The 13,246-nt window shown below is 39.0% G+C and overlaps 1 protein-coding gene across 1 annotated transcript in view; it reads left to right on the top strand.

Annotated features, from left to right (window-relative positions):
* The window catches only part of LOC134673238 (neural cell adhesion molecule 2-like), a 448,161-nt gene that overhangs the window by 324,480 nt on the left and 110,435 nt on the right, over positions 1-13,246 (top strand). The window contains exon 3 of the mRNA XM_063531190.1: positions 5,747-5,827. Coding sequence (XP_063387260.1) covers positions 5,747-5,827 — 81 coding nt within the window. The remainder of the gene's footprint in view (positions 1-5,746; positions 5,828-13,246) is intronic.

The following is a 13,246-nucleotide window of genomic DNA, read 5'->3' on the forward strand; positions in this document are numbered from 1 at the left end:
GCTAGCTCAAACGGTTATAAAGATATGAAGGTCAAAAAGTCGTAAATTTTAAGACTGACTGACATACCTATAGTACCTAAACCTAACCTACTTCCAGATGACCTAGAAGGATGAAATTTGGAATCCAGCTCAGTTATTGTGTGAAAGCGTAGGAAAAAATCTAAAAATTAAAAAAAGTTATAAAATAGGGGGGGTCCCCATACAAAAAAACCATTTTTTATTGTGACTGACATATAAGTACCTAAACCTAACCTACTTCCAGATGACCTAGAAGGATGAAATTTGGAATCCAGCTCAGTTATTGTGTGTAAGCGTAGGAAAAAATCTAAAAACAAAAAAAAGTTAATAAATAGGGGGGGGGTTCCCATACAAATTTCTTTTTTATTGTGACTGACATATAGTACCTAAACCTAACCTACTTCCAGATGACCTAGAAGGATGAAATTTGGAATCCAGCTCGGTAATTGTGTGTAAGCGTAGGAAAAAATCTAAAAATAAAAAAAGTTAAAAAATAGGGGGGGGTCCCCATACAAAAAACCTGTAATACGCGCTAAACAACCGGCCAACGGTGTGTCGTTGGCGGCGCGCGGCACCACATAATTAATACAAAGAACAGAAGTAAAAAACATGCAGCGGAAACACAAGAAAAAACATTAAATCTCAATACCTGCCTAGTTTTCTTTACAAAAAGTATTGATATCCCATCAAAAACATAAATGTAAAAAAGGAGAGCCAAGTTCAATACAAAAATTATGCTTGGCTGTGGGGTTCGCCGCAAAAAGAATGGAGATTTAAATGAGTGCCAAGTTCTATGCAAAATCCAAATATGTATTTATAGGAACAAAATAACATTATAAACAAGTATTAAACTCTATTTCTTTGCTTTATTGGATACCTATAACAATTGCTGTTATTTAAAAAAAATGTGAGATCTTAAAGTAGGTTAGATTTGGCTTGGCCAGTTTTTATCAGAATTACAAAATATATATGTTGAATAACTTTATAAAATGACTGATGTAATGAAAACTGGCCTAGTCAAATCTAACCTGCTTTAAGATCTCGCATTTTTTTTAAATAACAGCAATTGTTATAGGTATCCAATAAAGCAAAGAAATAGAGTTTAATACTTGTTTATAATGTTATTTTGTTCCTATAAATACATATTTGGATTTTGCATAGAACTTGGCACTCATTTAAATCTCCATTCTTTTTGCGGCGAACCCCACAGCCAAGCATAATTTTTGTATTGAACTTGGCTCTCCTTTTTTACATTTATGTTTTTGATGGTTTATAGTTACTCGCCCAGCGGTGAGCTATAAATATCGCCGTGTCTCTTTTATTTACACGGGAGTGCTTATCTTTTGTTCGTGTTTATAGCCGAAAGCTCATAGCTTACTAGCTCGCGGTGGGACCAGTGCCTAGTGGATTGAAAACGCCTCTCAAAACTTTAATAACGTATGGAAATTACGTCACTTTTCGAAGAATCTGTCACCCTATCCATTATATGTAGTTCGTTTTTTAGCTTTAGAAAGGAGATAAGCGATCTTGTCATGACTTTTAATTGAAAAACGCTTTTCAAAAATCAGTAACTATTAGGTACTGATGAAAGCAGAAGAATATTTATGATCGTATTAGATTCATAACTGTTACATATTTGTTGTGACTTATTTTGAAAACGTGTTTTTCTATTAAAAGACACATCAAGGTTGTTTATCTTTTAACTAATGCTAAAAAAACGACCTATAGGTAGTTGGAACTTCCATGTAAATTCCGTGGAAAAAAAGGTAATGTAAATACAGGGTGATTCAGGAGACGTGAGCAGGACTAACACTGCGCATTTCGTAAATTATAAGCAACTGTTTCGTATCAGTATTAGTGAGGTTAACGTTAATTTTTTAGTCGTGTTGAAAAAAAATGTTATTAATTTATTTACGACATGCATGGTCACCCTACAATTAGAATACTAGACTACCGATATTCTGTGTCAAATTGAATGTCATCACTGTCATCACGGTCTGGTTACTTTTGAAAACTCGTATCTCACTCAAGTTTGACAGTTTATTTCTTCGTAATCATAATGCTGTCATTACGGTTAAAGAGGTTTTATGTTTATTAATTAGGTCTTGTAGGGTGACCATGATTGTAGAGAATTAAATTTGCCCTCGCCAAAAAGTTAAAAAATAGGAAAAAGTGTGGTTGTTTCACCATTATACGACGGTGATCGATCAATTATCAGTTACTGAGTGTGCAGTATTAGTCCTGCTCACGTCTCATGAATCACCCTGTATACATATTTTTGGGACGTGGGCTTGTAAAGATGTTTGAACTCGACCGTACCAAGTGAGATACTTGAAACAAAACAACGAGCCAGCCCACCTCTAATCCCATCGCTCTGGGGCTGCCATAGAAACCCAACCCTTATTTAAAAAAAGTCACACGTTCTACAGACTTCAAACTCACTTACATCCTTTTTCCTTTTCTGCCCATGTTGAATTATACAAGCCTTCACTTAAACCGGTGAAAAAACCGACGTGAAGCCGACGTGAAATCACGTTTGGTTCGTGTTCCGTGGGACAATCCAATCGGCGTAAAATTCGCGAGCCCCCAGAGACGTTCCCATGGCAACGGGTTGCGTATAAGTTGGGTAGGGTTGCCAGCGATGGAGGTTGAAAAGGGGTGTGGTAATTTGTATTATTTGTTTGTGCTACAAAATTGAAGCCACTTTAGATGCCAGTTTACATAGAAGTACTAAGTGATTGTGAGGTTACATTCTAAATTAGCTGCTGTTAACTTAATGCAAGTTTAGTGTGCAAATTCTTGGGATTAGGGGGCAGCGTTCTAAAAGGTCGCAAATCTAGCTCAAAGCAATGGATTTTTCTATTGTTCCTTTAATTTAAAAATTTACAACACTGACAATCTACGCAACGTAATTTACAATACAATCGATAGGAAGAAGTGGAGAGCTCCTATAAGGAAAACACCTAAATCGAAGTCTCGATCAACCCGACCTGTGGGCTTACCGCGTACCACGTTCGACGTGTTGCCTCTCTGTCACACTTACGTACAAATTTACAAGTGCGACAGAGAGGCAACACGTCGAACGTGGTTCGCGGTAGCCCCTCTGACTACCGCCATCATCTACAGCAGACCGATGATGGACCGACAGAAGAAGAAGAGCTTTACAATACAATACAATACAATACAATACAATACTATACAATACAATACAAATACTCTTCATTGCACACCTCATTACGAAAAACAAAACAAATAAAAAAAAACAAAGTAGAACCTAATTTTATTGTAGTAGGTAACCCTAAGTAGGTTATCAATTAGAAACCAGCGTATTTAATTTAAAAAGCCATTGAAAATCAGTTGAAACTGAAAGTGGGCACGCCAGGAATGTTTCAATTGATCCCCTTTACTAAAGCGTATTATGAATTAGTGGCAACCCTGCCCGTTGAAAAGGGGTCACAAAATACAAAGTTATCTCGTAAATTTTCAGACAGGTCGATGTAATTTTGTGGGGCGGTCTGATAAATTGATTTAAAACTTGTACGGTCCTACTTGCAGTTCTGCAAGGCGAAAGTCAGCTTGCCGCTAGGGTAAACGTAACGTAGGTAGGTATAACCAGCTTACTCTATCTTCATCCTCGCGTTGTCCCGGCATTATTGCCACGGCTTCTGGAAGCCTGGGGTCCGTTTGACAACTAATCCCAAAAATGGCGTAGGTACTAGTTTTTACGAAAACGACTGCCATCTGACATTCGAACCCAGAGGGTAAACTATAGACCGACCGCTTAACTCAGTCCTCGCCTGCGCGGTGCGGGGGCGACGGGGCGGGACGACTAAGGTCTAACGGCCTGGCCACGACATTGGTCTAAGGCGATCGGCGGCGGCGACGGGCGGTAAGTCGCAAAAACAATAACCCGGCGACGCATAATGCATGCCACGAGCCTTGTCGCCGAGCGGCAACGCGCGCGGCGTGCACCGGGCGACCGGCGGCGGCGGCGAGCGGGGAGCGGCGCGACTCGAACATTTGTATCGGGCAGCGCGGGCGATGCCACGACTAAAGAGCGGTGCGACCGGCCTAGGCGGCGCGACGGATCGAGCGGGGCGATGCGGAACAAAACATTTTGTTTTTTTTTTCGAGCGACATGGAGACGGAAGGGTTTATTATTGAAATTTTAAATGTACTTTCGCGTATTTAAGTATGTTGTGACGTCTCCGCACTTATTCTTGTGTAAGTACTCGTTTTTTTGGGTGCTTTATATATACAATATATAAAATACTAAACTAAATTTAGATAAATTTGTCGTCCTGTATTTAGCCCATGCACCCATTGACAAACAATGAAATATATTCTAAGCACTTTTGAAAAAAAAAACATGATTTTAAATACGTCTACGTACCAGCCGCTCCTAGTCGCTGCCGCCGCTACTGAAAGTACGTGGCATGCCTGGCGGTCGCTCGCGTTTTCCGCCTCGCCCGCCGCCCCGCCGATCGCCTTAGACCAATGTCGTGGCCAGGCCGTAACGACTGAGTTAAACGGTCGGCCTATCTTTAGGCCTTATCGGGAGTAGTCCGGTTTCTTCACGATGTTTTCCTTCACCGAAAAGCGCCTGGCAAATACATGGCATCTTACTCTATAATCTAATCTAATAGCTACTTAACATTATTACAAGAATACAAGCAGAACTCTGTCTGTGAGTACTAGGATTACAAAGCGTAAGTTACCAATTTTTTAATGTGGAATATTTCGCAGTTTTGAAAATTCTCGCCGGTATGCCTTATTGTAAGCGCGCGATTGTTTTATGCGATAAACTCAGCGTTAAACTCTATGCAATATTTAATTTACGAAAAAAATGGAAAAAACAAGTCCTTAACATTTAAACTATAATTATTTTGTATGAAACTAATGTTTTCTCAAGCAAAGTCTGCGAGTGATATGATAAACGATAATACATTTTGTTTAAAATGTATGCTTTGTAACATTACCTATGTTAACGAGTTCTACGCGGTTGACATACTTAGATGTTTAATATTCAGAGACTATTAAGATCATTCGGGTTAATTGCAACTGCAACAGCGGATGACATAGTTTGACCCATTTACCCACGACGGAATGGAGACTTATATAGTTTGTCACAGGACTGTCTCATTTTAAACATAGACAGTGAAAATCATACTATCTTTGTCTTACACTAGTACCGCCCAAAAGAAATGGATGAGTGTAGTTTTTTTGTTCTTATTTACTGACAGATTTGACCAACTAAAATTATTGAAAATGACGTCTGCTAGACACCACATTAGTAGAATCTCTCTAAAAAAGTCACCACAGTTGCAGAGGGTTAAGGAAGTGGTTGTCCTCTTTCCTCTTAATGTTCTCATTTTACCTCGAAAATTTAACTATTATTTGCGGTTTTTTTTTGTAAAGATTCTATGATAAAACCAGTAATGGTCCTTAGAAAAGTTTTAAATGACTAGATGGTGCTGAGATAATTTCTTTAGCACCACTTGCACCATTTCACTAACCCAGGTTAACCGGTTAAACCTGGAGTTACCATGGTTACCAGTACAATTTGACACTGGGTTAACGGTTTAACCGCTTAACCCCGAGTTAGTAGGATGGTGCAAGTAGAGGTTTTTAAATTTACAAAAGGAAGTTATAACAAAGGTGTGTTTTGTATAATTTTAATTCGCAAAAAAATATCAAATAATTGAATGGTATTTTATGTTGTCCACAGATAACCTCGACATCACACGGCAGGGCTCCATCCGCTCCTCCCTTCTGCACAGGGGCACACCTCAACTTAACTTGCAATCAGGTAATATTCTATATGTATATAAAGGTGCCATTCGGATTCAGACCACACTAGCGTTACTGCTGCAGCAGCGCTGCCAACTGCATTACTGCATGAAACGTCAAAAGAGCATTTATCGAGACATCCCAACTAGCAGATCTATGTGCTATAAAAGTTGAGAGCACGTTTTTATTTTCGCTTTTTGGTGCTATAAACGGTGTAAAAACAGTCGAATAAAAGTCCTGTAAGCGTTTACTCAACGCGAAAAGGCGCACTTATACAGACTAAAAGTGTTATAAAAATAGAGTAAGCGCTGTATAAGAAGCAAATCGATGCTGTAAGAGTTGAGTAAAAGTTGATATAAAGCGCTTCTAGTGTTTTAATAGCAACGATAGTGCTTTTATTCGATTATTTGTTCTATAAACATTATCAATTTGCTATTACTCAGTGAAAGTGTTCTATAAAAGCAACCGCACTGCTTTTTCTCAGCAAAAATGTTTCGTAAAAGTAGCTGAATTGCTTTTACTCGGCATTTTGAATGTGTAAGAGTGCAGTAAATGCTTTTATTCAACAAATATGTGCTAAAAACGATCTCAGGTAAGCGATTATATTTCAATTATTTGATTAAGTTTGAGGCCTATAATCGTCTTCAAGTGTCTAATAAAACAAAAAGGTACTTAAGTATTTTTTTACTGCTGTCATCCATGACATTTATTTTTACCGTGATTGTGTACATAAGTTTTTACTGTCTGTAAGTACACGTAATACAGTAAAACCTAGCGCGAAAAATACTTTATTGATAAAACCAAAGGCACTGGTTCATATATATTCATGGGCCGCCTATTTTCTTAAATTTCAATAAAAAAATATTAATTAAAATAAGTAAAAATTTGCTTACACGATCTAGTTTCTGTTATATTTCATTAATTCGACTATAAGTCGAGTAACTGTGTTTACTGCTACTCTTATAGCACATGTTGTCGCCATGTTTATGGATTTATAGTCCGGTGGCCGACTGCATGAAACCCTACCTGATAAAAAAATAGAATAATCCTACTCTGTGGGGGTAGCTGACTTTTAGCAGCTTCAACTGCTCTTGGTCGGCCGTGGCTTAACTTGGCAAATTTTGCGCAAATGGCAAAAAAGTGGTACAAATATTCATCAAAAAAACAAAAGTGGTCAGCTACATCCTGTGTTGGCAGGTTCCTGTGTCCGACCGAATTTGTGGTACCACGTGAGCTACAATTTACTTCATCGAAAAATAGAATGTCACTTGTATGGTAGGATTGCTGCCATTCACATTTTTTTTAATGCGGACGGACTGCAAAAGCTATCAGGCTAAGGTGAGGCCGACCAAGACATACGTCAACAAATTTAATGTAGGTATTACAATCAGTTTTTTTCATTCTATTTTTCGATGAGGTAAATTGTAGTTGTCACGTGGTACCACAAATTCGGTCGAACACAGGAACCTGCCAACACAGGATGTAGCTGACCACTTTTGTTTTGCTGTCCTCAAAGGCAGCTATCCTACCCTGCAAGTTTCATTCTATTATACGATGGGGTTTTTTTTTTATGAATTTTTGTGCCACTATTTTGCCATTTACGCAAAATTTGCGAAATTAAGCCGCGGCCGACCAAGAGCAGTTGATGCTACTAAAAGTCAGCTACCCCTACAGAGTAGGATTTTCTATTTTTTTATCAGGTAGGGTTTCATGCAGTTGGCCACCGGACTATATTGAAACGTACAACATGGCTGACTTGTGCTGTTAATGTAGTTCAAAACTCTTTAAAAGTACTCTAAGCTGAATACATTTTGAATAAAACCTGTAAATACACTTCAGCTCCTATAACAGCGGTTTGAGCCCCATTACCCGAATTATGATATAAGCGCGCTGTTACAGCAGCATTGTTGCCAAATGGTTATTGGATTGCTTTTAATAGGCTTTTATAGCAACAGAGAAGAGAGTTGAGTAACAGTTGTATTAAAGCGCCTTATTCAGACAATCAGCTATTCTATAGCTGTTATATGATTTTAATAGAACAATTATGCTGAATAAAAGTGATTTAGTAGCGCTAATTCAGCATTTATTAAAAGGTGGAATAAAAGTGCTAAAAGATAGTGCTATAAACGTTTATACGACATGATTATAGCACTAATTAGCGAAAATTGCTAAATAGTCGAGTTAACCGCTATTATACGATATATTGGTGTTTCAACAACCGTAACTCGGCTGTTATACGATTACAGGCTGAGTAAATCAATTCTTATACGACTATTTTGCTAGTTGGGATTTACCTAAGTATGTTATTGAACAAATTAAAACAAAAATGTAAAGGTGGCCACTCACGAGCCATCCAACAGTCCAAATAGCGTGGCTGCAATCCAAAATCGGTCCGTGAATGTCAAAAACGTACAATGTTTAATATTAGGATGCCGTCTATTTGGATGAATCCATTGTAACGGCATCATTTGGAAGGCTCGTCAGTGGCCTGCTTAAAGGTGGCCACTGACGAGCCTTCCAACAGTCCAAATAGTGGCTGCAATCCAAAATCGGTCCGTGAATGTCAAAAACGTACAATGTTTAATATTAGGATGCCGTGCATTTGGATGAATCCATTGTAACGGCATCCATTTGGAAGGCTCGTCAGTGGCCTGCTTAACTTTGATAATCCACGAAATAATAACATCGACTTTAAAGATGAATCGCTACAAGCAGTCGCTGTGTGCCTTTAGAGTCGTTTAGTACAAACCTGTAACTACAAGACATGCCGATTTCGCACGCATATCATATGGGCTTTCCTTTCACCTATTAAACATTCATTCATCATCATCATCATCATCTCAGCCATAAGACGTCCACTGCTGAACATAGGGCTCCCCCTTGGACCTCCATACGTGCCGGTTGAAAGCGACCCGCATCCAGCGTCTTCCGGCGACCTTAACAAGGTCGTCTCTCCCTCTTGTGGGTGGACGTGCTACGCTGCGCTTGCTAGTCCGTGGTCTCCACTCGAGCACCTTTCGACCCCATCGGCCATCTTCTCTGCGTGCAATGTGGCCTGCCCATTGCCACTTCAGCTTGCTAATCCGGTGGGCTATGTCGGTGACTTTAGTTCGTTTACGGATATCCTCATTTCTGATTCGATCACGTAGAGAAACTCCAAGCATAGCCCTCTCCATAGCTCGTTGAGCAACTTTGAGTTTTGAGATGAGGCCGATAGTGAAAGACCACGTTTCGGAGCCGTAAGTCATCACTGGTAACACACATTGATTAAAAGACTTTCGTCTTGAGGCACTGAGGTATGTCGGACGAAAAGACATAACGTAGTTTCCCGAACGCTGCCCAACCGAGTCGGATTCAGCGGTTGACCTCTTTATCGTCACCATTCATTCCTCAGTTGTAATTCTTGTTAATATGTGCGCGTCACGCGTAAACACGACGAAATCGGTATGTTATGAAATTACAGCTGCTTAGCGACGTTTTCTCTGTCTCTCAGCCACAATAATATCAGATTTTTATTGGAACTTTCAAAAAAATCACAATATTATATCAATCTAAAACCTTCCGCTCACTGGCTCGCGAGGAGCTTTCAAGCCTACTTCTCTTTGTTTCTCCATAATATCTCGTCAAACGAATCCCTACCCACTTATTTCACGTGCGACTGGGTTCCTTTTGCTTGGGTATCTGTTCATCGCTTGTCCATTAAATTATCTACTAGGTTCTCCGGCAGAATGGACGTACGGAGAGATTAACAGGCCTATTCGGATTTCGAGATAATCACAAGATCTACAGACGATTTAGAGATCAACTAGATCTACATTAGATATCGACTAGATGTGACTTGGATATCTAAGTCATAACTTGTCGAAATCGTTCAAGAGGACCTCCAGAATCGCGGAAACGTCAAATTTGACATATCTATCTTACAAATATCTTTAAATTATCAATATCGTAACTTGTTGAAGTCTAGTAGAAATCTAATTCATTTTCCGAATCGAGCCGTAAGTCCTTGTTGGTTGGTCTGGTTGGAAATAAATGCTTAATGCGTTAAATAGAAGTTCCTGGTCAGAAAAACAATGCCTTCACTGTTCCAGAAACTTCTTTTGAACGTGTTACCGTGTGTTATTTAGAATGTAAACTTGTTAAGAGTGTAATTTTCCGTTTAACTCCACAATTCAGAGAATAAATTACATATAGTATAGAATTAGGGAATTGTATCGAATCCGACGATAAAAAATATAAATCTGCCCATAAAAGATGCATCACAACCTTAGAACATTTAGTAACTTGAGACTTCATGGCTGTCATTTTCTGTAACTACATACAAAACACTCTGCCGATTTTTGCATGGGAGGGTACGTCAAATGATTCTACATGATTTCTACGTAACTTACTACGTACGTAGCCATGTCCGTCCATACAAAAAATTGCACAAATTTTAAAAGGTTTTCGGCACAGTCAGGTAAGCTCTTAAAGGCGACTCCAGTTATTAAAAGATCTCAACCAAAATAAAACTCACTAATTTTAAAAGTGACTTGCAACCATCGTTGGTTTAGGTATTATTTGTCGTTATCAAGTACCTATGTACCTTCTTCTTCCTGGCGTTATCCCGGCATTTTGCCACGGCTCTTGGGAGCCTGGGGTCCGCTTGACAACTAATCCCATGATTTGACGTAGTCACTAGTTTTTACGAAAGCGACTGCCATCTGACCTTCCAACCCAGAAGGGAAACTAGGCCTTATTGGGATTAGTCCGGTTTCCTCACGATGTTTTCCTTCACCAAAAAGCGACAGGCAAATATTAAATGATATTTCGTACATAAGTTCCGAAAAACTGATTGGTACAAGCCGGGGTTTGAACCCGCGACCTCTGGATTGAAAGTCGCACGCTCTTATCGCTAGGCCACCAGCGCTTTTGTTATCAAGTAGGTACCAAGGTGATAATATCATCACAGATTATGTATGCAGCATGTGTTACAGTGATCCAGGCGACACGTGTCGTTCCGCGGATGCAAAGCCGGGATCAAGGGTCACCCTTTACCTGCCTAATGTAAATTTCTCATTCACACTTGTATGGTTATAGTAAGAGTGAAAGAGATGGTAATCGGTCGTTAGTTTGGCTGCGGATAGTAGAACAGAGCCGCTGACATCTATAAGTAGGTCGCAGTAACACATATTAATCAACGCCTAAAACGCGCCGCCTTTTACCTTTAAGAGCCTATGGAATTAGATGTTGGGGTAAAATACTGATTGTTGGCGTCATGTTATAAACAAAAAAACACTCTTCGTTCTATTTTGTTATTACCGCTTATTAATTTTTATTGCGTGGGTATTTATCTTGTGATATAATAGTAGCAGGACCTACAGATGTAGTAGGTACATAATTGTTTTCCATCGTACTTTCTCGAAAACGTTCGTATTTGTCATGCTGCCTTATCCAACTTCAGTACTTTTTGTGCCGAGACTGATTGAAATAGTAAGACACGTTCGTACCTACAATGTACTTGTACGTTTCCGTGAAACTAAACGTGAATAATTCATACTGTTATTAAAAAATGACATCATTTTGAGATCGAATGTAAGTTCGAAACTTCGAATTGGCCTCTAAAAACGTAAACGTAAAATTGTCACGCACATTGACTCTGTAGATCTTCAAATGATTATCACTGCCCGATTCAAAATTCGAAGATACGTCAATTAATAGATCTAGAAACGATATGGATTGGATGTGTCAGTGTCTTAAGTGAGGTTTTTGTTTGAAGAAACATCACATTTGACACTGACATATCTAATCCATTTCGTTTCTAGATCTATTCATTGACATATCTTAAAGTTCGAATCGGGCCGTAAGTTAATTGCGTGACGTTATCCAAAACATACCTGGTAACGTACAGTCGCCTTAAATAATATTTTACTCTTCGATAGCTGCAAAAATATGTCACACTCTCTCATGACTCTACAAATAAGATCGGGGCAGATATTTTTGCGTCTTTAGTTGTGTAACATATCATTGCAGATGACTGTACTTAACCTAATTCCTTGAGAAACGGCCTTGCTATCCGTACAGCGCAACATATGATTCCCAGCAGGGCAGTTCCTGCCCTCCAGTGATAAGGGTACGTACGTCTCTTGTGGCTCGCGCCTTAATGTATTTATATACCATGGTTTTTATTTACGATTGCGCTTTAAATGTGTCAATCCTAATATCGAACCTTAACCGTTTGTAGTTTTAGCCAATGGTGTATTTATTTACCTACAACTTAAAGAGATGCTTAATATTGCATACTATATAGCGATTCTTTTAACTTCGTGCGGTAAACATCAGGACGTCTAATCGTATTTAACAAGTAGCGACCTCTACAACGTATTTGAAAATTCTGAGAAAAGCTACATTGGTATTTTAAAGGCTAGTGGTATTTTAGAGACTAACCGCCTTGTTCATAAAAATTTATGGGCCTGATATAGTTAAATTATGTTTTATTCCTTTCTTACCAATACACAAGTCAAAATGACAGATATAGACAAACGATTATTAGTTAATTCGATATTCTGTATACCGTAGCGGTATAAATAGCTAGTAATATAGCCGATATACTTTCAGAGTTATTGAGATAAAACGATCGCAAATCTTCCATCGCTATAGAGTGTACATAGATACGGGCGCTGCCATAATATTATCCTTTGTTCCTTCCTAATTTCGTAGATTCGTCCCCTCTTCAATCTAAAACCCTATACCGTCACTATAAAAACAAAAAACTTCGACATTCTCTTTGCACTTTAGTTAAAAAAAACAATCGACGTTCGCTCGCGGACATCGTCCTGCCGATTCACATTTTTTTGTGTGAACTTTTCCTTTTCCTGATTTATTTGCGATGAGTACTATATCACATCATGCAGGGATGGTTGTTTGCTTCCATTGTTTGTTTAATCGGGATGTCTGTCAGTTCTGTTTGTATGTTTGCTATTGTCCTGGCTTTTGAGGTGGAAAGTTTATTAAAAACGGCGGCTTCTTTTGTAATAAGACCGATGGTATCGTTTCATTTGCAATGAACATTTGAATCTCCCATCACAAAACAGAGAGAACAAACAAAGAGCTTATCTGGGGCGACCAACTGGGAGACGTCCGGTTGGAAGGCCTAGGTACCGATGGATCGACCAGGTCCAGAAAGACCTGTGTGGCATGCAAGCGGCTGAATGGCGTCAGATCGCACAGGAAAGGAACGAATGGCACAATCTAGTGTTGGAGGCCAATATCCACTTCGGGTCGCTGAGCCAGGAAGTAAGTAAGTAAGTAGGTATCACAAAACAAATATCCCGAACATTTAAGAGACGTGCGCGGAACCAAAGCCAACAATTAGACGTCCTAAAGACTATGATTAAATATAAGAGGTACACCGGTTGTTTATTATTATTATTTTACTAAGAGATTACATTGTCCCACT

Source organism: Cydia fagiglandana, chromosome 18, assembly GCF_963556715.1.
Source record: "Cydia fagiglandana chromosome 18, ilCydFagi1.1, whole genome shotgun sequence".
NCBI classification, from domain to species: Eukaryota; Metazoa; Arthropoda; class Insecta; order Lepidoptera; family Tortricidae; genus Cydia; species Cydia fagiglandana.